The 27,081-nt window shown below is 47.3% G+C and overlaps 1 protein-coding gene across 1 annotated transcript; it reads left to right on the top strand.

Moving 5' to 3' along the window:
- Positions 1-975: 975 nt before the first annotated feature.
- On the top strand, positions 976-25,987 carry UBE2D2 (ubiquitin conjugating enzyme E2 D2). The gene is made up of 7 exons (XM_040078036.2): positions 976-1,128; positions 9,861-9,924; positions 13,490-13,521; positions 13,613-13,690; positions 13,779-13,884; positions 23,474-23,567; positions 25,103-25,987. Exons 1-7 carry the CDS (start codon positions 1,105-1,107, stop codon positions 25,146-25,148), a joined length of 444 nt encoding a protein of 147 aa, XP_039933970.1. The 5' UTR covers positions 976-1,104; the 3' UTR covers positions 25,149-25,987.
- Positions 25,988-27,081: the final 1,094 nt, after the last annotated feature.

The following is a 27,081-nucleotide window of genomic DNA, read 5'->3' on the forward strand; positions in this document are numbered from 1 at the left end:
TGAAGCCTTGCAGAAGGCTGGCCCACCATGAGAAGAGCCCACCATGGCCTAGAGACAGCACCAGGGACCCTCAACCCGACCTGGGCACGTGGGCAGCAGGAAGGAGCAGGAACACTGTGTCACCAGGCGTGCTTTCAGTGCCACTAAACATGAATAGTGGTTCCCAGGGCCAAGAGCAGCCGCCACAGGCTCGTTCAGGACAAGCCAGTTACCCCTGCGGCCACTGCAGTGCTCCAAGCGGGCTCTCCTGACCCAAGTACACTCCCGGCCTGCCCCGGACAGGGTCTTGGGGCCCCTGCGCCGAGGCCGGGCAGTCCCCATCTCGGGGGGGCGAGGAGCGAGGCAGCTCCACAAGGAGCGGGGAGGTGGAGAAATCGGGGGGTCCGGGGCTGGGGGGCTCTCGGCCCATCCTGTCCCCTCAGGCCCCTGCGGTCCCCGCGGCCGCGGGCCCGGCTCGGCCGGGACTTCTTCCCGTCCCGTCTTCTCGCGAGAGAACGCGCTGTGGCGTCACGCGCCGCGGCGGCCGCCTCGCGCGCGCGCGCGCGCGTGCTCTCACGCCGCTGCCGTATCCTTCCGCGCGCTCCCCCTCCCCCTTCTGGAGAGTTCTGCACGGCGGTTCCGAACGAGAAATAGTCCCCGCAGCTCCCCGCCCCCCCCACCCTCCCCTCCCGCTCCTTCTCCTCCTCCCGCCGCTCCCGCCCCGGCCTCTCCCTTCCCTCCCCTCCCCGCCACGGCGGTGCCTCCGCCCCGGGAACCGGAGCGGTGCCCGGGGGCAGCGGCGGCGGCGGCGGCGTGGCGGAGTGATCCGCTGCGGGCGGCGCGGAGGCAGCACATAAAGCAGCGGCGGCGGCGGAGGGAACGGAGGAGCTGCGGCAGCGCTGAGCCCGCGGCCGCCACCGCCCGACACCGGCCAGGCTCCGGCCCCGCCGCCCCGGGGGGCCCCGGTCCCCTCCCGCCCCTCCGCTCGCTTCGTCCCTCCCCGTCCCCTCCCCGTGCAGCCGCCACCTCCGCGCTCCTCCTCCTCCCCCCCTCCCCTCGCAAATAGTCCCGCGGGCCGCCCCCTCCCTCCGCCCGCGCCCCTCCTGCCGCCGCCTCGCGCACACAATGGCGCTGAAGAGAATCCACAAGGTAAGGGCCGAACCGGCCCGGCCCCGCACGGCCCAGCTCCCCCCAGCCCGCTCGCCTTATATAACCCGGCACGGCCCCGGGCCTGCAGTGGGGGGGGGCGGGCAGGCCGGGCCGGACCGGGCCCGCCCGGGTTCCCCCCGCGGGGCTCGGGCCGGGCGGCAGCGCGGGGGCCGCTCCCGGGGGCCGCGGCCGCTTTGTTCGAGTGGGGCCAGGCCGGGCCTGCCCGCGGGGCTGCACCGTGGCCGGGCCCCTCCGGGGCAACGTGGCCCCCGGGGCCCGGCTGGGACCGCGAGGGGGCGCCGGCGGCGGGGCCGGGCCGGGGGTGGCGGCGGCCCCGGCAGCTGCTGCGGCTCCGCGGGGGCTCGGCCCGGCCGGGGGAAGGCGCCCTGAGGAGCGCAGCGTGGCCCGCGCTGGAAGTTCCGGCGTGGCTCGTCTCGGAGCCCCGTGTCCAAGGGCTGGCTCCTCTACCTCCTCCAGCAGCGACAGGGATCGCGGTGTCGGGCAGCAGAGCGCAGTAAACCTGTCACACAGTAGTGTGGTTTGCTCTTTTAATGGAGCCAGCGCTGTTCTACAGCCTGAGTCATCCCGCAGGCTTGTAGGGAAAGCTACGAGCTTGCCTTCTCCTGGAGCGGGAGCTGCGCCGTGCTCCATGTCCTGGCCTTTTGGAAAAACACTGCTGCCCAGTCCATTGCCGTCTTAGGATAGTGTTTGCTTGATCATCGGTGTCTTTTACCAGGGAAAAAAAACCCTCGACGGTTATTGCAGTTCACTTGTATTACCTTGGTGACTCAGGCAGGGAATTTGTATCCTTTTCCCTATAAAATGTGTAGCTGTCAGTTTGGAACCTGTACAAAGTTTAGCTGTAGGAAACAGCCCTCCCATAGCGTTTCTTCTCATGATCACTACGTAAATTATTTTTTATCTAGAACCAGCTGTCAACCCACTGCCTCATAGCTCACTCTGTAGCCCTGTTCTGTTTTGTATGTGGTGTTGGGTCTGTGTTAACATCTCTGCTTTGGTTGTAGGTTACCTTGGAGGCTTTGTGCAGCTTCATGTGTCCTACTGATCAGGTTAAAGCTCAGGTGGAGAAGAAAATGGAAGAGAACTTGAAGCCTTACTTATGCTTGTGGAATGGGTAGCCCCGGGAAGGGAGGTATTTGGAGTGTGATTTTAGACGGTTGGATTTTCCAGCTGTGGATCTGGTAGTGAGTTACATAAGGAAGTTGTGTTCCAGCTGAGTCTTTAGTCTCTGCAGTGTTCTGTCCCTTACTTTAGTGGTCTTCAGGGCATTGTGAGGACTTTTCCACGGTGTTTGTGGGCTCACAGGTGCTTTGGAAGAGCTCTTACTCCTCGGCAGTGAGTTCATAGGCCTGGGAGACCCAGCAGTGGATGCTGAATAGGGCCAATGTGGCTGTGGGGGCTGAGCACACACAGGCAGTGCAGGGCTGTCGTGGGGAGGGTGAATCGTGTGTCAGATCACTCAGGAAAGCTGCTTGGTTGTAGTTCAGTGCATGCTGAGTGTCAGGAGTCAGCACTCTGAGAGCACTTGTGTTTCCAGGCTGGTTTGTGACAGGAGAAAAGCTGGATGTGTGGAGTCTTTGTTAACCTTGGGTGCTTGTGGACTGACTCTTCATGCTGCTTTTCAAGAATAAAGAATCCTGAGAGATAATGGGGACTGTGTAGGGCGTGAGAGTCTTCAAAGCCTTGGGAAGTAGCGAGAGCATCACCAAAGCAGTTTTGTGTGAGCTCTGGAACAAGAGTTTCAGTGGAGTGAGTGTGGTGACTGTGGAGGAGAGGGAGGTGGTGGGGCTGGAGGCAGCGTTTCCACAAAACAGCGTATGGGGAGGGAAATAAATCTGCCTGTTGTGGCAGCCCAGATGCTTTGAAAGTTGTTTGGGTGTGAAGCTACAGGATGGAAGGAGCACTCTGAGTGGGTTGCTGTGGGTGTCTCAGTGTAACTGCTTCAGTAATCATGGCTGGCTGTTTACGCTCTGGCTATTTTAAACCCTGTGGAGAGCGCGCCTATCATCATCTCAGGGTTGTGCTGGTCTCTGGGAGTGTGTAGTGGCTGTCCCAGTCAGGATAATGAGGGCACAGCCAGTTTCTGACCTTTGCTGCTGCAGCTTGTGGCAGGAGCAGAAGCCTGCAGAATGTGGATTGAGTAGGAATAATCCCAGTGGACTCAAGCACAGAGACGTGATGGGAGAGAAAGCTGCTGCTTTGGCTTTTTTTTAAGGGTGTTATCAGTCATGGTGTATCAGTGTGCAGGGCTCAGTCTGGCCACTGGCTCTTCCTCTTGGCAGTTGGGGTTTTTACTGAATCTCAAAGGCTTTCTATGAGGTTTTTGTCAAAATTTTTGTGTCCTCGGATAACACAAGGCAGAGAACTTGGAAAGGAGAAAATCCCATGAGGGAAGGTTTGATACAGTGTTACCTGAAATGGCCTCTTGTATGTCGAACTGGGCTGGGCTGGGAGAGGGGCAGAACAAGCAGTGAGGCAGTGCTGTTGCTGCCGTGTGAGGCGGCACAGGAACCTGCAGAGTCCGTCCCAGTGTGTCACTGGTGGCACAGTTGCTCTTGGGATTGTGCAGAGGCTCGAGCTGGGATAACATGTGTGCACACAGCAGCAGCTGTTCTCTAAGCAGATGCTCCAGAAGAGCTCAGGCTGGGTGAGACCTGCTCTCAGATTGCTGCCTGGGTTACTCACCACAATATTTCGGGCAGTGCGGCTCCAAATCCTTGTTTAGGTGCTTTTATTGAATCACGGGTCTGAAACTTGCAATCTTTTCTTGTGAACAGTGTTCGGAGTGTAAGCAATACTGCCAGGCAGAGTCTCTGGGGGTACCACTGAGGTGTAGTAATTGAATTGGTATTTTTATATATATGTAAAAATGATCTATTTTATTCTAGATGTATTTTATAGGAAAAGAAAAGGAGTGTGAAGCAATCCAAAGACAGGATGGGAGGGATGTACAGGAGGGCCTTCCATTTTAGGGTTTAAGCCGAAACCCTTTGGATTCAGCCACATCCCCATCTGTGTTGCTTATCTTTAGGGAATGCAGTACCTATAACTGGATAACTAGGACACTGTTTGGAGTTCTTTGAATGGAAAGGCAAGGAAAAGGTTAGCTCATTGTCTTCCACGGGTTCCCCTGTGTGATTGGCGGCTGAGGGGGAAGGGAAAGCAGCAGCTGTGCTTGAGCCCTGCTCAAGTAAAACACTTTCTGTAGCAGAGAAATTGGGGATTACTACCGCTTATAATGCGCAGGCCCCAAAACCGAGTAGCTAAACTGAATTCCACAGTGCTGTTCCTGTGCAGCTGTGGAAGAGCATGGTAGTATTTGCTGTAGTCCTGCAGTCCAGAGATGCTTAGCCATCACTTGTGCCAAAAGGAGCGGTGCCTGTGGGCGGGATGTGTGAGGACAGCGGTGCAGACCAGCGTTGGTGGTCAGGGTTGTCTTTGTGCTACCTGTGCTGAGCAGAGCTGGTGTTATTTCTGTGCTGCCGGTTCTGTACAGCAGCCAGTGGGAGCAACTGGGTTCTTCCGCCGGGCCTCTCGCTGCGTGCGTGGAGCTGCCAGCGCAGCCCATCTGTGTTGGAGAGCTCGTGTACAGAGAATGCTGCTGCAGCTTCTGTTAGCTAGAGAGGTGTTTTGGTACTCACATTCTACACCAGGAGGAAGTTACACATTGCTTTGGTCTTCTTCCTGTTCAGGCTTTGGAAAAAAAAATAAAAAGGAAAGGTGACAGTTACATCAGAGCTTGTTTATAACATGTGCTTTGGTTATCGCTGTGTTTCATGACTTCTCATGCTGCTCACTTGCCTTCTGACTTTTGCAGAGTCTTGTGAGGAGTCAGAGTTGAGGGATCTGAGTGACTTCAAGCATTGCAAAAGCAGTTTTTGTTGAAAGGAAAGGATTAAAATGCTCCTGTTAATTGTGGTGGCAGCATTAGAGTGCCAGAGAGTCTGAAACGATAGTCCTGTGGGTGGGAGAGCACCTATGGGCACTGTAGGGGACTGTTGGTCTGACCTTGGTGCGCATGTGTGACGCTGCCTCCTGCCTTGTGCTGCTGGGCAGGTGGAGAGCAGAGCTGAGGGAAGCTCCTCTGGATACAGGCTCTGGCATCTGGCAGGGAGATGCTGCTGGCCCAGGAAGGTGCACAGGCTCTTCCCACCCTCCTGCCCTGTTGGCCCTGCACAGGCTCCTCTGTGGTGTGGTCCTGAGGTGAGGCAGGGTGTGATCAATTCGACTTTGGCCCTCATTCCCCATTGCTTGGCTTTACTCTATTGGGAGCTGGGAACAATTCATGGCTAAAGTGGCTACGAGTTCCGTTTTGGTTACATAAGTCTGGATTTTGTAACATCTCCCTACACTGTTGCTGAAGGGTTCAGGGGCTTCAGGCAAGTAAATTTGCTAAAGAGAGATGAAAAGCTTATTTCACTTGCAGCAGCAACCTGAAGCAGAAATTAGGTTTATAATCAAGCTAATGTGGTCTCTTAGTAAAGTACGGTGTGAAAGCAGCTCAGACTGGAGCTGAGTGGAAAGCCCATGGAGTTCAAGCTAAGAGGACTTTGGATAATCCAGGAGAATACATATAGTGTGTTGGAGTGGATTTCAGGAGCTCTGCTGCGTACCAAGGCTTAGTAAAATTGCTGGAGCTGCCTGTTAAAGTGTGCTGGCTTTTTACTTGCCTGATTGGCTTCTAGATATTGCCAGTTATGTTGGTTATTCTTACTGAAGGCTGTATTAGCATTAACTTAATCCTTAAAACTAGTCTTATCTTTTGGCCAGAGCAGGTTTTACCAGGAGTGTGTTAGACTGGGGAGGGATTTGTTGTCTAGAGGAGTAAATTGGAGCTTAACTAACAAATGTCTTTGGAGTTGATAATTACAACTTGAAACATGTGCAGGGTTAAAATTTTAAGACTTAAACCATTTGTGTTTGATAGTTTTTTTGAAAGCACCTTGTGCAGTTGTGGATGCCTGCATTGAGGTTTGTTTTAAAGGCAGTGTCCCAGCTCCTGGGAATTAGACCAGGAGGAGGGTAGGGATGAGGGTGGCGTGGGGCTGAGCGAGGCTGGTGGCACTGGTTTACCTGTGAGCCTCGAGGCCTTGCTGGCAGCTGATGCCTTTCATGACTTGGGAAGCACAGCTGGGGCATCTGTGGTACAAGCACATTCCATCTTCCTTAAAATGTTTTCCTGGAACCCCTGAGTGGGGATTGGTTTGTTGGGAACTTAAGAGCCCAAGTAAATTGGGTTTTGGAGCATAAATGTCAGTTTCTTGTGAGATTTTTGTAGCTGTTAGGGTATCTCCTTTGCAGATTTAATGGTAGTAGTTTCGTTCAGCTTGGTCTTTAGGCAGGACACCTGAACCTTGCTTTGTGGCATGCTTCCACTTCCTCATTTTTGCTAAGGGGCTCATTAAGAGTTGTGAGATGGGTCAGGTTAATGGTAGGATCTGCAGCAGTGGGCCCAGCCCCAGGGGTATTTCGCTTAGAGGATGTGGCAGAAACTTTAAATTCTATAAGATGCCTTCAGCTGAAAAGCCAGCTCAGGGTGAGGCAGCCCTGGGAGCTGAGTAACTCAAACTGGAACTTGATCTAAAGGCTGCTTGTAAATTCCTGAAGCAAAACCTGCATGTTCTTAAGGATCAAAAACTGTCTGGAGTGGAAACTGCTATGGTTTTCTTCAGGTTTTGGCTTAATATCAGTGTGGTCAGGGTAAGTCTTGATCATGGACCAGCAAGACTTCCTGGATCTTCCACAGGGAAGAAAAAACAGTGGGTCTTGTAACTTGGGATCCAATCCATTCAGGTTTGTAGACAATACCAAACTGTTACTGAATCCTCCATGTGTTATGATTTCCAGTTTTATGGGAACTCCAGAGTAATTTGTTCTGAGTTACAGAAGCCAGCTGGTTCTCAGAATCCCTCAGTAACAACTGGAGGCCAAGACCTCGCTGAGTGTGGTGTCATGCTCATGATACCTCGGGAACTGCACAGGAACCTGCAAAAGGCAGAGCAACCTCTGGGACAGGTGCCTGGCTCACAGAGCAGCTGTGGGTGCTCCTCTCTGTGCGTACATGCGTAGATGCAGCCATGAGCTGCTCCTTTCCTGTTCCTAAACTTGGCTCTGCAGGTGTAGTGGAGTCTTAAGAACAGCTGGAAGGGAAAGGCATGGCATGTTAAAGGGCTTATCCATGCCCTGCCAGGAAATCCAGGGGTGTATTTGCCTCTCCTGTAGGCAGAAGCAGCTGGTGCCTGCACTCCAGAGGAGTCTTGAGGGGTGAAGGGGAGGAGCTGAACTCGTTCTCCAAGCTGTTCTGTAAAATCTGGGAAGTTTTGTGCTGCAGGGGTTTGAACTGAGAATTGGTGCGGTACTTTTTTAAGCGCAAGGAACTTACACACTGGTTTTTACATAGACCTTTTAATCTGTGATGTTTCACTCTCTGAATTTATGGAGCAGAACCTGAAATGCCACCTTGTCACTGAGACAAGTGGTACAAGTGGTTGTTGTAAGTCATGACTTTCTACTGAGATAATACCCAGGGCTTCAGAAAATTCAGAAATCTTCCTGAAGATGTAAAGAATGAAATTGTATTTTGATGAGAAACTGCTACTAGCTGAACTTCACTGCTGCCTCTGTGTCTGTTGGGGCCTTACCTTGTGGTCCCTTCTGTTATATGCAGTTTGGTGGAGTGGTTGGTGCATTTGGGCAGCAGGATGTAGGAGTGTCAGGACAGTTCTGGAGCGGTGTATTCTTCTAACTGGTAGAATGTGTGCCCAAGTTCATGTTTGTAACTATTTCCTTTTTATAGCAGGGAAGGTGCATGTTGTGTGTTCCCAAATATGATCTGTGGTAGGTTGTGGTCATGGCATGGGAAGCATGGATTCTTAGAGTTGTACCTTCCAAGTCTTGTGGATGTATAGTATCGATGCATAAAATAGGGTGAGAAGTTGTCAGGAGTATTTTTTTTAGTTGTTTGTTTGGGGTTTTGAATACAATGCCACTAAAGAGTTTTTTTCCAGAAAAATCAGAGTCCAGTACTGTTTGGAAGTGGACTGTACTCCACACACCTTTAGAAGGAGTCGATACATTGCTGTTTCCAAGTCTTCATGCCTGTTGTATGTCGACGGACTTCATTCTTTGTAGCTGTGACTAGACTGACCCTGAGGAAAGTGTGTGTAGGTTTCTGCACATTCCTGTGCTGCCCTGGTGCTTCAGGGTGTTGAAGCAACTCTAAAGTGCTTTGTTCCTTTGGAGGACACGTGGAGATGCTCTCCCCACCTCCAGGAGGGAGAAGGTTCTTCCAGATGCTGCATGCTCAGTGTCCCTGTTCGTGTCCATGCTCAATGCCAAGTGGAAAAAGCCCAGCAGGAGCACTGGAAAAGCTTCCATAGTCTGGTGTCAAGTCAAGGAGGCTTCCAGCAGGGCTTTCTGGAAGCTGCTGAGGGCAAACCCCAAACGTGTGTGTGTCAGGGCCTGTGAAGTTTTCTGGGGCACTGCATCCAGAGAGGGAAATGTGGCGATTTAAGTGTTTGATCTGAGGCAGCATTTGTGTCTCGTGGGTTTGGTTAGCGGTGGCCTCCCAGTTCCTGGGAAGTAGAAGCTGCAGCTCCCAGAGATCATCTGTTCAAGAGCTTAATCACTGCCTGTAAATAACAAAAGGCCATTAAATGGCAAATTTCTTCCATTCCTGCAATCAGCTTGTCTTAATCATTGTACTTAAATGTTTTGTCTGCCAAAAGCCTGGTACGGAGGTTCCAGTTTGGACTGTTCTGGGAGGTGAAAAGCTGAACACACAATGGACCAGGGACAGCATGGGAGTGTTTCCTGAGCACTAGATAATAGTTGTAATCCTTATCTGGTGTGTGTTTAGCTTTCTAGTCTGAGTTCACAGAGAAAAATGGTAATATGTTCAGGCCCATCATGCAAAGCAGGTCAGTGCCTGAGCTAGAAATGGAGCAGGTAAAGTTTGACTTTAAAGTTTTACTCTATTTGCACTTCCCACCAAACATTCGCTTCCTGAGCAAATGGCTGATGTGAATTATTGGTAACAGTAACTCTCAGAACTGTGCTGAAATTTTGCTTCAAATTGAAGCAAAATAGTTTCGTTCAGGTGTACTGTGAGTTACTCAGCCTGTTCAGACTCATAACAGGATTTCTTCAGAGGAAAACTTGACTGACACAGCCACTGAAAAGTGGGGGTTTCCATGGAGTCTAGGTATGGAAGGCTGTGTGCTTTATTCCAATCCACCCATGGTCGCTGATGTGTACGTGTGGAGGTGAAACAGCCCCGGGTTATGGGAGCCGTGTGTGCTGCAGGCTGGCTGTGGAGGTGATAAACTGGATCACTGTAGCTGGAGCAGCGCTGGAACTGTTACAATTGAGGGAGTAAAATAAGACTGATACTGAGAGTTGTTGGATTGAGGCCATCTTCTCTCTCTGTGACCCAGGGCTGGTGGAAGATACAAGACCTGGGTAATGCTTGGGACCAGTGCAGGCAGACCTGACAACCCCTGGGACGGGAGGATTGCTGTGACTCAGGGCTCTGGAGCCTGGACAGGTCACTGAGGCCTGTGCCAGACATGTCTCCTGGGTTTAAGATGCAACTTTACTTTCCAGAGTCCCGGTTATTAGTTCTGTGGTGCTGCCAGAGTGCTCCAGCAGCCTTTGAGCAATGACATGGTTGTTTTTGAAATGAAGTGAAACAAACTCGTCCTGTTTTTTAGGAGTTGAACGACCTGGCACGTGATCCTCCAGCACAGTGTTCAGCAGGGCCTGTCGGGGATGACAGTAAGTATCTGCTCTCAGCAAGCACCTGCCCTCTCCCACGTTTTTCCTTCTGAAATGGGATGTCTAGTTCCTCAGCAAGGAGAATCCTGTTTCTTTTAGAGTACTAGATAATACTCCCCCTCCTGATCTTAAGCTTGCTGCTCTTCTGTATCTCTTACACCTTCCATGTGTGTTAGTGGTGTTATTCTCACTCTATTGATGGGGCAACTCAATGCACATCTTAAATTACACCTTTTAAATTAACTGTTCTGGAATTCTCATGGGGGATGGTGTTAGAAAAACTCAGTAGATCTGTGGTCAAATCAGCAAGCAGCTGCCCACAGCCTTCTGAACTCAGGTATCTAAACTGTACATGGTGTCTGAAAACTACTCAAATCAGCTTGCCCTGCCAGGTCCTGTGTAAGGGACAGCCTCACAACCTTCTTGGCCTTCCTGTGCAAGTCTGTTCACCTGGGGTGTGAGTGGGAGCTGTTGTTCTTCTCTGTGCTCACACTCCTGCCTGTAGCAGCTCTGACTGTGGAAAAGGCTCCTTGAGAACCCTTGGAAGCTGTGACTGCAGTCCTCCCTAAACAGCATGCACTGAATTTGCTGTGCAGTGTGGTCTGACAAGTGATGTCAGCAGAGCATCCAGGCTCCTGAGAGAGAGGAGAGCGAAGCAGGGAAGCCCTCCTTCTCTGTGCTGAGAGCTCTAAGCTCAGGTATTCTTTCTAAAATGAAAAGAATGCTGCCAAGATCTTTCTGAATCATTTCTGAGTTACTCAGCAGTGCTGAAGTGTATGGAAAGTTACACATTTCTGTAGAAATCTAGGGCTACATTAAAAAAAAAAAAAGGCACTTGAAACCTGAGGGTAAAAATACTGAAATTAGTGGGAATGTTCCTGTTCTGCTGCTGTTTAAAATGAGTGGAAGCCCAGCTTGGTTTTGAGGGTGTTTAGCAGTAGTTACTTCACAACCTATTTCTGCTTTCCAAATAGTATTTCAAGGAGGTTTGTAGTTTCACAGACAAGAAATTACTGAGATGGACAGCCAGTCAGAGGCTTTTATTCCCTTAAATTAGCAAGTGTGATTTGTGCCATGATAAACTACTTTGTGTCTTCCAAAGCCTTATCAAAGGTGATGATGATTGTCTGGCAGAGGGAGTGGTAACAGAAGTTGGTGAAGGCTGAGAATGGAAAGTTACTACTGAGTACAGAAAGCTTTAAAGAACTATTCAGTTCCCCTGGTGCCACCTTTCTGAAATACCTCTAATGAAAGACTTTTGTTCTTGAGAGCCACAGTTTGGGTGTAAGTGGATAGCAGTGGCAGCAGCAGAAAGGTGCCTTCTTCCCAGGTCCCCGTGCTCCAGGTTTGCCACAGCTGCCTTGTTAGAGCGACGTTTCCCAGAGTTCAGGACATGCTGTGCTTGCAGAGTGCTGTCCTGTGGCTATTCCAGCTGATACAAACTGTCCCCAGCTATAAGCTTCTCAACCCTGTAGTTCTTGAACCTCAGAAAGTAAAGGGCTGTTCCTGCCTTGTGAACTGTAGGAATGGGATTTTCTTGGCAGTGTAGTTCTAGCTTTCTTCCACCCGCCTCTTGCCTGTGTATTGGAAATGTGCTGGGGACTGGATGACATTGATATGCTTCCAGTGGCTTAGCCTTTTCCAAACATGTACCTGTGCTTACCTACTGAAAGCCAGCAGCCCCCTGCCTTTGTAAATACCCCTGTATGGCTGATTTCAAAGGAAGGAATAAGTTCTGCATGACAAATCCATCTCTACATTCACCAGTCTGGTCCTGGATGTTGCCAGGATTTAAAGCTTAGGTTAAACAAGCATCCAAATCTGGGGTGGGAGTTGAGTGGGAGGATACAAACCTCCCTTCTAGCTTTCAAAAAGTTAATATTGCCTGTGGATATGTCTTTATTTCTGGTGCTTTGCTGGGTTTAAGGGAGCTGTTGGTTATTTGAGGTTCTCTTTTCAGTGGTGCCTCTGCAGAGCAATCACAGCAAATCTCATCAGGATCTGTGAGATTTTTACTGGTTTTGTTGTAATTGGCTACAATCTCCTCTGGGATTTCTGCTGCCCCTTTGTCCTCTCCTCCAGGTTTCTTCTCCCTGTCCCGCTTCAGGTGACAGGGAGCTCCTGGGAAACTGTCTGAGCCCCTGAAGATGGGTGAATGCTTATGTGTGAGCTGCTGTCTTTGTCTCCTAATTCAGTGTTGGATGTAGAGTTTCTCAAAGCCAGGCTCCTGAGAGAGTGAATATTTAAGTAGTGAAATCCTCTATCTCTGTTAAAGCTGAGAGCTCTAAGCTCAGGTATTCTTTCTAGAAGGAAAAAATGAGCTGCTAAGATCCTTCTGAATCATTTCTGAGCTACTCAGCAGTGCTGAAGTGTATAGAAAGTTACACATTCCTGTAGAAATGTAGGAGTAGATTAAAACAAACCTCTTCCAACCCAACACTCTTCTCCCCTGACCTTCCAGGGCTGCTCCCACTCTGCTTTTTTCCTCCTTCCTTGTATGAGATCATTCTGAGCTGTAATGCCTGTACCATGTGTAATTAAAAACTGCTTGTGCTGGATGAGAACAGGTAGTACCACTCCTGCTTTTGGCACAGGTAGTCCTGACAGCTGTGGACACCAGGTGCCACTGAGGCACAGACACTTCCAGGTGGCTTCATCTCCTGTCTCAGAGACTTCCCTTGAAACAGCTGGAGTCACCTACAGCTCCCCAGCCCCGAAGGTGCTGTGTAGGTGACATCCATGCTGAGGGAAGCTTCCATAGTCTTAATTCACAAATAATTTCCTAGGCTGGTCCTCTTTGCACTGCAGAAAGATACAGGAACCCTGAGAACTCCCCGATGTGCCTCCTAGAGACTATCAGCTTTGACAGTTTTCCTTTCCAGCACAGCAAGGTTCTTCACAAATCCTCTGTGTTACCAGGTGAAAGTTCTCTTGGCAGATGCCTACGAGTGAGGATGAACTTCTGTCCGTTTAACCTGACGTGTGTCCTGGCACATCCTGCTCCAAGAACGGGGCATACTGTCATTTCTACATTCTCTTAGGACAGTTTTTTCTGCTGCTTTAATGAAATCTTGAGGCCTCTGTGGAGATCAAGCTTAAATATTGTGAGGACACCACTGATGTAGGTCACCTCTGTACGTGTGGTTTACAGAGAGCTTGGGCTTCCCCTCTGTGTGTCACAGGGCTGAGTAGCAGAGCAGGTGTGAGTTCATGCTGGACCTTTGCTGTAGCTGGCTCAGAGAAGGCAGTCATGGGTGATTCATTAGAAATTACAAAGTTTCAACTCGCAATTTTGAGTCTGAAAAGTTGCCTAGAACTATGTGGATTTTTATTGTAATGGGATTTTTTGCAGGGCACATGTGTGGTACAGCAGCCCTGGAGTGAGGACTGCAGAGTATCGAGTGCTTTGCTCTGTCTCTCTTTAATTCCTTGGCTCGCTTCCCTGCGGCCTTTCAGAATGCTTTGTTTTTAAAATAGACTTTTCTTTTCTGTGCTGCTTTGTCTGGAAGAAAGTAGATCATTACTCTAGCTTCTCCAAACTGAAGTAAATCTCTCTCTTTTTCAGTGTTCCATTGGCAAGCTACAATAATGGGACCAGTAAGTATGAGAGAATTGATGTTCATGGCTTTTTGTGACTGGTGGTCTTGTAGTAACTCCTCAAGCTGCAACGCTTCTTTTTCATTAACAGAACGACAGTCCCTATCAAGGTGGAGTATTTTTCTTGACAATTCACTTCCCAACAGATTATCCCTTCAAACCACCTAAGGTGAGTGGCTTCTGCCATCAATCTATCCATTACCATGTGGTGTGATGTATATTTGTGAGCCTACACTGAAATTTTCCTTCTTCTGCAGGTTGCATTTACAACAAGAATCTATCATCCAAATATTAACAGTAATGGCAGCATTTGTCTTGATATTCTACGATCACAATGGTCCCCAGCACTAACTATTTCAAAAGGTACCTCCAATGCTTATTTCATTTTACTCTGCTAAAATGAAGTGCTGATTTGGGATGTAAAACTGCTGCATTCCTGCTGGAATCCACCATTTCTGTGGTCACTGCTTCTGTCCTGTGGCTCTCCAAGGAGCTTGCAGCCGATTCCTGCTTCCCTTTGGCCATAGGGAGACTCCTCAGCTTTGCCAGTGGATCAGATAAGTCTTACTACACTGAGTACACGCACCTGCCACCTCACCTCAAAACACTTTAACTAAAAATAGATGTTAAAACATATAAAATAAAACCTAGTGTGTGACAATGGAAGACTTTAAAGTTCAAGATACACACAGAGTGAAATATATAAAGGAACAGCCGTAGCTTTTCAGAAACAGTGCAGTTGCCAATCTTTGTCATATTAAAAACCTTTTTCTTTCAAAGGAGCATCAGAACTCCAAGTTGGTAATTTTTTAGCAGAACTTCCAGTGGTGTGTATTACTGAAACATAGTTTAAAACTTGCCTAGCTTAAACAATCTAAAATAATTAGCTAGTAGCATCTTAGTCCCTGTGAGCTGTGTTAGCTTGTGGGGCAGTGGAATACAGCCTTTGCCTGGTGAAGCAGTATTCATATTTAATATAAATAGGAGACTTTAAACATTGTGAAAGAAAACACAAGCTGGATTTTTTTTTTGGCTATTGAAACTCTAGATTTACAAACTGTGGATCAAGTTTGTAGGTCTAGCCATGTCTGTTTAGGAATATTTGGAGTCTACCTGTGCATGATCATGTCTTGACCCTTCTGTTCAGTAGCTTCACACTGTCCTTGTAATCAAGTGCTGCAGTTGTCACAATAATTCCATTGTCCTTCACAGTGTCCCTGCTCTGAGGCTCTCCTGTAGCCTGTCCTTCTCTCCAACTCCATATGATGTTCCCAGGCACTTCCTGGTTCAGACAGGTGATCCTGGTACATCCCTTGGGTATCATCACTATCTGCCATTCCCTGAACCCACAGAAGTTCCCACCTTTCCTGTCCAGCTAAAGACATTTGCAGAAGCAGATGGAAAGGCAAAACAGTATCTCCTTGTCTCTTGTCAGAAGTGAATCTGCTTGGGCACAAGGCTCATAGTCTTGGAAGAGCTGAAAAAAAGGTGTCAGTGAAGAAAAAATGATTGACTGTCGTGTTGCTGCAGTCTCCTTACAAGTGCTCTCAGTCAGTACTGACTGCTTTTACCAGCAGCACATTAGCCCCAAGCACTGATGTCTGTTCTGGCTTGATTTAAGTGCTGCTTAATTGGAGAAAATTTTGTACTGTTTTAGGGAGTCTGAAGTGACCATATGGGTGGTGGGGTGATAGACAGCACGATTGAAAATACTGGAAGATAGACTGGAATTAGGACAACTGGGAGAAGATGGGGCAAGAATTTAAGAGGCTGGTCCAGGGTGATAGTGAACTCCCATATTAGTGGCTGTCATCTTTAATCACTCAGAAAACACATCCTAGTGTTAATTTTACTGCCCAAAGACATTTGAAATGTGCTTTAACATCTGTATCCCTCTATGTTCTGCTTTGGACTCTTTTTTCATACCCTTTTCAAACTATATCCTTGTGACTCAGCTGGAATAAGCCATGGGATCAGGGTGGGATTCTGTGCCCCCTGCCCCTTCCAGTGCCCCTCTCCCTCCTGGGTTTGGGGGGGCTCTGTAGTGCTGATCACTTCACACTGCTCAACAGTTGAGCTGAATGCCCACACTCTGCTGCACACAGAACAACATCCACACAGCTCTAACCTGGGACAAAACCTTGTCCCAGCTCCCTTGTGCTACATTTACTGAAGAGATTAAAGCAAAAAAGCAAATTCTTAGAGGCAACTTTATAGGAATACTTTCCTCAGAATCACAGGGATGCCCTGTCAAAAGGCAGACTTCAACCTCAGAAGCAAAGAGCTGATGCTTAGGGAAGTGTTCCCATCTTGCACAAATGGAAATAAAGTCCACAAAGGCAACTTGAGTCTTTCGGGGTTGAAATTGTTGAAATCTTGAGTTCAGTCAGATTTGAATGTGTTGTGACTGACTTCAGGGGTGTTTCAGCTTTCTAGTACCTGATCAGCCAGCCTTATCAAAGCATGAATGTAGCAGGAAAAATTGTTGGATTAGGTAATTCAGGGTGAATAATAAGACTTAAAACATTCACCAATAAGCTCATACCTCTTCCAAAGCAGCAATTTATTATTTGTAGTGTGGATTTCTTAGGGTATTTCCTAAATTGTAGCACTCTTTAAATAGGGTGCTACTGGGAGCAAGCTGTTTGAATTTGAAATCTGTAAGCAGATAACTTAGAGCACAGGTATGAAAAAAAGGTACTTCCTACTGATGGAGAAATCTGGGAAGAGTAGAAACAGTCCTTGTAGGAAAGAGCTTATCGTGCACAGCTTCCTCCTGAGTCAGATGGGAGGCAGCACAGTCAGCAGCTCGCTGTTGTGCTCACAGTTAATTTCTGGTATGTGAAGATGTTTTTCACCTTAACCTGCAAGGAGAGAGGGGAAGGGGTCTGCAGTGACTCCTGTGGGTTAAAAGTGCCACTTTTTGGTGGAGAGGCTGAAAAATCATGTCAGTGCCTCTTAATTATTCCAGTTCAGTGGTAAAGGTAGGGGTCTTGGCTCCTTACACTCTGGAGCCAGCCCTCTGTAAGCAATTCAGTGATTGTGGCTATGATAGAGGTGATTGGCATTTTGGGGTTCTGTCCCTTCTAGAATCGTTAAAACAGTTAAATCTTGGGAGGACAGCAGTGACTGTCTCAGTACAACAGCAGACTTGTTTATATTAGTAATTCTGAACTCAGTGTTCCTTCAAGAATACATACTGGAGAATAAATAATCTCAAAATACAGTCTCTTAACCACACTGTGGTGGGTAATTTGAACTCTAAGGCTTAAGCAGAATGCGTGGGCTTAAATGAAAAACATTATCTCCAAGTCTGCATAAATAAGAATCCCTGTTGCCTGAAACAGGAGAATGAAGTGTTTTAACATTATTACAGCTATTCTCAGCCATTTTTGGGGGGAAACGCTCTTTATCTTGAATTTGGCAAATGGCTTGCAAGAATTAATCCTGAACTAAAACACTTCTGCATTAAAGGTTGGGCTAAAGTACTGTCTTGTCCCACTTCTCCCCATGTTTTGTAACAAATTAATTATGGAGCCTGTGTGAGTGTGCTGGAGGGCCCTGCCTGGGAGGGGCAGTGAGTAAGCTCAGCCTCATTCGTGCAAGACTTCAGCTCCCACTGTGCAGACTTCCATGCCTGGTGCAGTGAGGATTTTCTGTGATGTTGCTCTTTGTGAATCACTTCACTAAGACTTGCTGGAAGTAGTAGTACTGAGAGATTGAATTGGACATTCACAGTGGAGTTTACAAAATCAGGAAGTTGGTTTCTGATTACTTGGCTTTTAGTTAGCCCATTGTAGCATTTACCCACATAACTGGGGCTGGCCTTTTCACAGGGTATGGGTCAATCTCTCAGCTGTGCTGAGTTGGGGTTCAGAGGGAAATGCCCATTTTTATGTTTCAGCTCTCACAACTGTAATGGAGCCACTTGTGCAGCTTCCCAGGAGTTGCCCTTGCTCCAGAGAAGGCTGTGCTAGGAGGAGTGATGCCAGCAGGGCTGCGATCCTTTCCCTCTGTTGGGTGCTGACAAAGATGTGTCTCAGCATGTGTCCAGTGTGGGCTCTCCACACCAGGAAAGTGTGGAGAGAGCCCAGTGAAGGGCCAGGAATGCCATGGAGGGACTGGAGCATCTCCCCTATGAGGACAGGCTGAGAGCTGGGACTGTTCAGCCTGCAGGAGAGGTTCAGGGGCATCTTACCAGTATCTGTGAACACTTGAAGGGAGGATGTGGATATGACAAAGCCAGACTCTTCTCAGTGGTGCCCAGTGACAGGACAAGAGACAGCGGGCACAAACTGAAGCACAGGAGAGTCTCTGAACAGCAGGAAACACTTGATGTTGTAGTTTTACTGTGAGGGTGCTGAGCACCAGCACAGGGTGCATTGAGAAGTTGTGGGCTGTCCCACCATAGAGATACTCCAAAACCCCTGGACATTGTCACAGACAACCTGTCATAGGTGGCTCTGCTTGAGACAAGATGATCTCCAGAGATCCCTTCCAACCTCAACCAGTCTGTGATACACTGGGCAGCACTTAACTTTTCTTCTTTTATCACCAGAAATTGTTGAACTGACTTAGCAGGAATGCAAATTGCTTTGAAGCCAGAAGTTTAAACTGCTCAGATTTAAAGGTACACTTCCTGTGAGGTGGGGAAGATGGCTGGAGGAGTTGGAAATGGGGTTGTGGTTAAGAAATAGGATTTAACTTGAGCAGAGGCTGAAGTTCCTTTAATTTATTTGGCTACATCTTGCCTGTTCACAGTCAGGAGCCAGGGATTTGACCCTGTTGGTCAATGGTGTTTCCAATGTTTAATGTTGCAAGCTTAACATCTGTCAGTACTGATAAAGCTTTGGCAGCTGTATGTCTCAAGTTACAAGGATTTGGGGCCTAAAACTCAAAAAAGTGTTTGTGTGGGAAAATGTTCCTTCAGGAGTCAGGTTTTTTCCTGATTTTGAGGAATAGAGGTGGAAGTAGCGGTAAACCTTGATGTGGAAGCTGCCAGGCTGCTGATAGACAAAGAAGCCCTCACTAGTGAGGGAAGCAGGACAGCTGGATAAACCCTTCAAAACAGAACTAAGAATTCCTCAGCAGCATTACATGTCCAAAGCTCCCATTTCTGCTAGCAGAGGTGTCTCCCAGCACACCAGGCTCAGTTAAACCTGAGCTGACGAATGGTTACTTTCACAGTCAGGAACTGGGCTGGACTAGAAGCACAGCACTGTCTGCCAGAGCCCAGGCCTGGTCCCTGGGAGGTGACAAATCACTTTGTGTGGAAAGCCCTGGCACAGTGTTTGTCATTCACCCAGGACAGAGCAGGTGGGGTGGGCTGCTGCCATTGCTGTGTACTCAGGATGGCCAGGGATTGATGCTAACTGCTCTGTGTCACATGAACTTTTCCATTATCAGGTGGTCCTGGCACTGATGTGACTCCAGCCAGGATGGAGAGCTGAGTGTCATCCTGCTGTCCTGACAGGCTGGCATGCAGAGCAAGCATCTCAGCACCTTCCTGCTACTGTAACGCACATTTTGGTGGTGCAGTCTCTCTGCCTGCTTAGAGATGGACCTTTATTCCTAGATGGATGCTAAACTGGCTCCTCTTTGGAGAGCAGTAACTGCAGCAAACAGCAGTTGGATCAGAACACACCAGCTGTTTCTTCTGGGTAGCTCATTACCTTGGAAAAATAAGTGCTATTTATCTCCCTTCTGTGAATTCAGCTGGAGATTCCATGGCTCCTCAGCTGCTTTTCCTTACTCTGAATTGCCCCGTGGATGAGTGCTTTACTGGAGCGAGTTTGTTTGGAATTTCAGCTAGACTTTAACAGCAGGAGCTGGAGTGGTGGATATTAGAGCAATCAGGCTTTGCAGGCAAAGGGAATGATTTGGGGTTTGTGTTTTGGAAGATGATGGTCAGGTGCTTTTTAGAGTCTCTTCACCTCTGAGTTCCAGGAGCTTTAACACACCTTAACAGGTAAATTTGGATGTTCCAGTAACCACATGGGCTTTAAATTGTGTTCTGCACTGCTCATTTGGCTAGTGCCAGGAGGTCCTGTGGAGAGCTGACATCATGGATTGTCCTGACTAATGGCTGAGCTGTTCACAGCAGGGGAAACCCAGGAATTTACATATGGAATTTGCATCTCCTATCTGCTCAGCCTGAGGTGGGGCACAACCAGGAAGGTGCAGTTGCCCATCAAGGGTGGTGGGCTGACCTTGCTGGTGTGAGAGCAGAGCAGAGCAGCTGCTGAGGTAGATTATGCAGTGGGGAGCTGGAGCTGGTCTTGTTGAAAAGTTGTTAGTGGCATGATTATCTGCACAGAGGAGCTGCCTGGAGAAAGATTGCCCATGAATGCCCATGCTTTGTAAAGGAAGGTCTTGCAGTGGGAACTTGGATCTCAGTTGTGCAGTGTTACACTGGTGGGCCTTATTTTGAACGTTACTCAGGCAGTGTTAAGTGTTCAGTGATCATTCTGCCTGATGAGAATGCATTTCTGTCCTTGCTCTGTGGGGAAGCTGAGCCCATTTTCTAGAAGCACTTTGTTAGCAGCCCTTCTGCTTGATGAGTTTGGTCCATGGCAGCAGGAAGCACACTGTAGAGTAAATTGTATCTGTTGTCTGCAGAGATAGATGGGGAGTGTAGTTGAAGGGTTGGAGGTCAGTAGGATGCCTGGCTGGTGAAATAAAACAAAGCAAAACCAATTTTCACGTGAAAAGGAGCTTTAAACTGTCAGTGGTTTAAGTTGCTTAGTGGCTGGACAGCTCTGACAGCTTAGAGTGATAAGATGAGAAATAATTCTGTACAGAGTTATTTCAAGGGATGAATCCCTTGAGTCAATGGCAAGTAAAATTTATTTTGCTATTACAGAGAAAAATCCAGACTTGAATTCAAAGAGTGCACACTTGTGGTACATCCCTGGCAGTGAGAGACTTGAAGGGATGCTGCCAGGCTGACAATGCTTTGCCTATGGCCATGCAGGATGTTCAAGTGTAAAGTGACACTTACTGCCTTGTGTAATCATTCAACCTGATTCTGTGGTTCCAAAATTTTGGGGGAATTCTCTTTTTATTGTCTGATAGTTATGTTGTAGTAATTTGTCTAGAGAATATCGTGGCTTTGCTGTGGAATTCATTGCAGTAATACTTGATTGCAGAGGGAGGTGGCCTGATGAGTCTCTTACTCCATGGTGTTGGTTTAACTCATTTTTACTCTGATGCATCAAAGAACTCTGATACACAGCTGACATTTGTAAGGGTTGCTTCCCCTTTACCCTTGCACTTGAAGCTTTGAGGTGGTGCTTTTTCCAAGGGTTTTTTTCTGTATGTTGGTCTAAAACATGTGCATGTGCAGTGTTCTAATGGAAGGCCTCGGGACAGACTTGCAGAATTGATTTTATACAAATAGTTGGGTTCAGCAGGATATTAGAATTAAACCAGTTTAGTAAAAAAAGGCCTTTTTTTTGCTGAGGCTGTACCGATAAAAGGAGAATGATGTGAAGTCACCAGCAAGAGTGAGTGTAATTAGAATAATTTGGAGTAATAAAGACTTAGAAAAATAAATCAAAGTAGCTGAAGCTGGCAGTGCAGCTTGAAGCCAAATGATTGTGTCCACTTTTATTCAGTGTTTTTGGAGTGATGCTGAGAAGTGAACTGCTGAGTGTTAGGAAAAGGGATGTGAGGGTGGGCGGAGAGCAGTAGACAGACCTGCAGTGTGGTTCTGCTGATGAAGGCTGAGCCACTACGTTCAAAAAAGTCCTTGGGTTTTTAAAGGTCTGTGATAAGATAAAACTTGAGGGAGTAGTTACAACGGTTGACCAGAAAACTTTTGATTGGATTTCCTGTGTCTTCTGGTGAAGGCAGCGGACAGACTGGACCTGCCTTGCTCATCCTACAGCTGAAGAAACTTCAGTGACCAGAGCAGTGGAGTCTGACAGAAGGAAATGGGCTGCAGGAAAATTGCTGGAGAAATGGCTGTTTTGAGTGGGAGCAGTGTCAGGTGGCAGAGAGGTTCCCATTGGAAACTAACATGGGCTTTACTTGATTTATCGGGGGGAAAGAACTGGTGCTGCACCTGTGCTACAGGTGCTGAATGTGCTGCCTTGCTAAGGGACAGCAGTTCAGCAGCAGTGGCTCCTTCACACTCAGAGCTGAGAGGGAGCTCAGTAAATGGTCCCTGTGTCAGTTGATGGTGGAGAATCATTTAGCTCTTAACTCTCACAAGTGCACTGTGGAAAACTGGGAAAATGGAGAAGAGGTTTGCTCCTTTTTCTAGTACCAGAAATATGTTCACCCAAACCAAGACTGGTTTATTACCAAACTTGTTTCAGAAGCTTTGAACTGGGAATTGATAAATCCATAGTGAAGCCTCTACAGAAACAGGTGGGAAAACTTAACTAAGTGGCTTTGTGGGTTCTTGCTGCTCAAAACACTGAGCACCTTGTGCAATTCAGACCTAAGGGAAACTTTCTATTGTTCCACTTAAAAAAACCCTGAATATCAGACCTGTTTGCATCTTCTCTCTGGAGTGTGGTAGGGCCAATGGCACAGGGTGCCCAGAGAAGCTGTGGCTGCCCCATCCCTGGAAATGTCCAATGCCAGGTTGGACAGGGCTTGGAGCACCCTGGGACAGTGGAAAGTGTGTCTGCCCATGGCAGGGGGTGGAATGAGATGGACTTTGAAGGGCTTTCCAACCCAAGCTGTTCTGTGACCTCTGTTTTGTGGCCTTGTTTTAACCTGTCTTAAGTCCTTTGTTGCTTTTATGGGCTGCATGCTGTTTCCTTTCATTTTTCAGAGATAGCTCTGCCTCCTGCAAGTGATAGAAATTGGAAGAGATTCGTGTTTAGTGTCTTCAAACTCCTCACTCTTGTCATCTGCACCTTGCTTGGAGGCTGCACTGTGACAACTGCTTTGCTGCAATTGGTGAAGGGACATATGGAGTGGCACTGTTTGATCCAAACAGGCTGAGAGAAGGGAATGTTTGGCATTTTCAGGAGTGGGGCAAGATGTCCCTGCCATGCCTGGTGTAGTGTTGTCCCAATATGCTTTGCTTATAACTTCCTGCTTTCTCTTTCCTTCTCATCTGCAGTGAGTGTAGGAATGTCCATGTGCTATTTGTGGCTTTGCAGCAGTGTCCTGGCTCCTTGTATGGATGAGGGTTGTCACTCTGCCGAGCGGGATGTGCCTTCCTGGATACATGCACGATGTATTTATAGTGAAACACTCGGATTCTAGGGGTCTGTGCTCCATAGCAGTGCAAGGAGCTGGGCATTCCTGGGTCATTTTGAATGCTGATATACACTAAATCCATCCTAACTTCCCTTACGCTTGGAAAATAATTCAGCCTCTCAGTTCACTTCAGGACCAGTTTATTTTTAAACAGATCTTCAGGGTCAGGTTAGAAGGGGCTTGGAGCATCCTGTACTGGTAGAAGGTGTCCCTGCTCATGGCAGGGGTTTGAACAAGATGAGCTTTAAAGTCCTTCCCAAACCATTCTGTGATTCTCAAGTAGCTGTGAACAGCCCTTACTTCCTTCATTTCAGCTGGACTTGTCTGCTGTTTGACTTAGGGTTAATGCTTCTCCAAGTCGTCCAACAGTGAGGTGGCTGCTTTAGGGAAAAGTTGAATTTCGGGTGCAAAAGCAAGGATGTTTTCCCAGAGGACTCTCAGGTACCAGGCTCAGGCAGAACATTTCTGCCTGGTGATTTAAGGCTGCTGCTGCATAGACCTGTCCAGGAGGTTACTCACTGTGATATTGTGCTTGTGAAAAGTTGTGTAGTTCCTGGTAAGAGGAGTTTGAACAAAGTCGCTCAGCTGAGTTACATGGGATTGGTGCTCCTTGGCAAACTTCAATAAATGCTGCTGATGCTACTGGCTGGAGGGGAAGGAAGTGCATGGGCTGACTGGTGCAGGTGTCCTCAGCTGTCCTGGAACTAATTCAGTGTCTCTTTTCTCTCCTTAGTACTTTTGTCCATCTGTTCTCTGTTGTGTGATCCCAATCCAGATGATCCTTTAGTGCCTGAGATTGCACGGATCTACAAAACAGATAGAGAAAAGTGAGTATGGAAGCCAAACCCCATGGAATTTGACAGGGCAGAATCCACACTTACACAGTAAAGGGGGACTTGAGAGGAGCTGCTTCTTGGAAAAGAGTGAGAGTGAAAAAAGGCAAATCAAAACTCTGTGATCTTCTTAGAGGGTTTGTTTTTTGTTTTTTTTTTTTTTTCGTGGGATCGTTATAGTGCCACTGTCTGAGCTGCTTTAATCCCATATAACCACCAGAGGGAGAGCAAGTTACTCCAACGGGAGAATATCCCGTGGCAGCTCTGGGTCTGGAGTCACACAAAGCAATAACAAAAACTCCCTCTTTTACCTTCACTTGACAACTTGAGGGAAGAACCAGTGGTGTAGAAGTGGGGCAGGAGGACTCTCAAGCAAGTATAGAGAAGTTTCAGTGCTAACAAGCACTTTAACAGTTTAGTGTTGTTGCAAATGCTTCCTACCTCACTGTTCCCTTCCAGATCTGATCAGGGAAGGGAAAATAGTCCAAATATTTGCTTCCTCTACTGCATACTTGAAGAGCAGTGTTAGAAAAGTTTATGCATCCTGGTTTTGAGAGCTGCAAGACCAGCAGCACATATTTGGAGACACATCAACAGTGATTATTGGCACTTTTAAGTGTGCAGAACTCCTTCCTTTTTTTCCAAAAACAGGGAAATAAATTTGGGGTTTAAACAGAAGGACTTGCACCTTTGGGTAGTCAGTGAGCAGTAGTATGAAGGAGAGAGTTAGTTATGAGTGGATTGTCCAATTGTTTAAGCTAAAGAACATTGTCTACAGACTAAATTTCAACACCAAACCGACTTGGAGGAACTATAGGAAACTATAACTATAGGAAACTTCAAGCTGTGTCTTACTCTACAGATTCTCTAGAACATGAACAGCTTGCCTTTTGTTGTGAGAGAGAAGTTAATCACACAACTGCTTTGTTTTACACAAGTATCCTGAGCTTTCTCTGGCTGTAAAGGGTATTTGGGTGCAAACACTACAGATTTCTTGGGAATTGAATTATATTGTGCCTTCAGAATAAAAAGATTCTGATGGACAAATCAAATAGCCAAATGTATAGGAAGAAATAAGGCTGTTGGGGTTTAGCAGATGAGTTGATGGCAGGTACTGAGCTTAACTTTGCAGGGAAGCAGGAGATGGGGGGAACATGTTAATCCACTTTCCAGAATGACCAAGTGAAACCCTACAGTAGGAGTTTCCCCAGGGACACAGCAGATGGGGCTGGGGGAGGCACAGAAAAAGCCTTCCTGAAAATCCTCTCCCCTCAGCCCTGTCCTAGCTCCATTTTGTGCCTCCACTGACAAAGATCTCATATTCCTGTTGTAAACACAACCAGGTATTTCTTTTCCATGAAGCACTATGGGCTTTCTTGTTTGCCCTGTTTGTTTAATGTTTAATTTTGCTCTTAAATTTTACAAATTGATGATAGTACTGTGATTTCATGCCATGTGTAGACTAGAGTGCTGGAGCTGAAGTACTGTGCAGATGCCATGTTAAGTAAATCCTCTTTTTATACATACAGGTACAACAGAATAGCTCGGGAATGGACTCAGAAGTACGCGATGTAATTAAAGAAATTATTGGATAACCTCTACAAATAAAGATAGGGGAACTCTGAAAGAGAAAGTCCTTTTGATTTCCATTTGACTGCTTTCTATGAGCCCACGCCTCATCTTCCCCTGTGCACATGTTTACCTGATACAGCAGTGCTGCGTGTTGTACATACTTGGAACAACAAACTAGAAATACTGTATTTCCCCGTACCAACATTGACTCCTAGCAGAGAAGTGTGTGTGTGAAAAGCTGGTTCTTCAGTCATAACTTTGTGAGCCTAAAAGCATTCCTTGCTGAGTTAAATTGGGAAATCAAATGGGAATGGGGAGAGTTCTGGTGCGTTTCAGATTTTCTAGGGACAGTGTTGCTGATCCATGAAGGATTTTAAATGGAATCCTTTTAAACTCATAACAGTTATGAAAAGCAAGGTGAAGAACTTGAAGCTGTTTCTGTATTCATTTTATTCTGAAGGACCTACACCTTAGGTAAATGTTATGACCAATGAGAAACTGTACCCACATCCTGTGTTTAAGGTCTAAGTTTAACCGGTCACCATTTAAATGGATTGGAGCTATTAGTGCATCAAGTGATGTTGATTTGTTTCAACTCTCTCCCTCCCTTCATACTTTTTTTGGTTTGTATGTGGTTTCTCAGTTAATACCTAGCTAATAGCTCTTATTTTTTCTTAAGTTTTTTAACTGCTTAGGTCTTTCTGGATGTAAGGGTAAAAAAAAAAATCCATATGACAGAAAACTTGTGTGTATTTAAAGACCCAACTGCTCCCCTGGAGCTTGTACGTTCAAGAATGAATTAATCTGTGTAATAAACTGATTACTACAGTCATTACATATAACTTTGTGTGAATAGGCTTTTAATTTTCAGAGCAGTTTGTTACAGGCTTAAACTAACGGTGGATTTCTCTAAAAAAACTTTTTGGGCTGAAGTCGTGAAGCAGTTTGGTTTGCATCACACAAGGCACCTGAAGAGGCAAACAGGAGCTTGAGCACTTAGATGAAATCAGGATGTGTAGTGTGCCAGGAACTTGACTGTTAAACCAAATAAGCAGTTTACTAAATGCGAATCAGAGTGACATTTTACAAAGCCTGATGGTATTACTCCCACTTGCATGGGACCTAACACAATGCATATGTACTGTAGGTAAGTGAAACCTTATGTAACTAAAAAAAATGGATGTAAAAGGGTAAAAAAAAAAAGAAAAATACCTACCAAACACATCAGCACAAACTTTCATAAAAATGTAGCTTTTACATAATTACTTTGCACTAAACATTTGCAAAATGTTCATACAGTTTTAAATTGTACTTGTATGTGTCTTCTTTTTTTTTTTTTTTTTTTCTTTTTTTTTTTTTTTTTTTTTTTTTTTTTTGGAACAAAGTCTTCACTTGAATCTAGTGAAAAAATTGTAGTTTGAAACTTTTCTTTGTATACAAGTGTATTTGCCAGCATCGTTGGTGTGACAGTAGGTGAGTCTGCAAGTTTATCTCCTCTTAGTAGAATTGTAACCCAAGCCATCGGGCAGGAGAGGCTGGAGCTGCTGGCTCTCCGGCCACAGGGTCTGTCCCAGCCATTCCCAAATGCATCTTGACACTCTTGCACAAACGAGGAATAAATGTCCACTGCTTTTGGTCTAAATCTGTTCCTCTTGTCTCATCTCTCGATGTCCTGGTGGCGCAGTGCTGGGCAGGCGTGAGCCCTCCTGCAGGGAGCTGTGTCCCTCTCCAGAGGCACGAGGACCCTGCTGCTCTGCAGGGCAGAACTGCTCTGGAGAAGGAAGGGAGCGCGTGGCCCCGTGTCCTGGCTGAGGGACGCCGTAGGGTCACAGGGGAAGGGGAGAGATTGGTGCGCAGGGCTGCAGAGCTCGGGCTGGGTCACCTAAACTCATGGCACTCGTGTTGTCCACAGGGTGTTGGTGTCTGGACTCTCTGG

Source organism: Hirundo rustica, chromosome 14 (genome assembly GCF_015227805.2).
Source record: "Hirundo rustica isolate bHirRus1 chromosome 14, bHirRus1.pri.v3, whole genome shotgun sequence".
Taxonomy (NCBI): domain Eukaryota; kingdom Metazoa; phylum Chordata; class Aves; order Passeriformes; family Hirundinidae; genus Hirundo; species Hirundo rustica.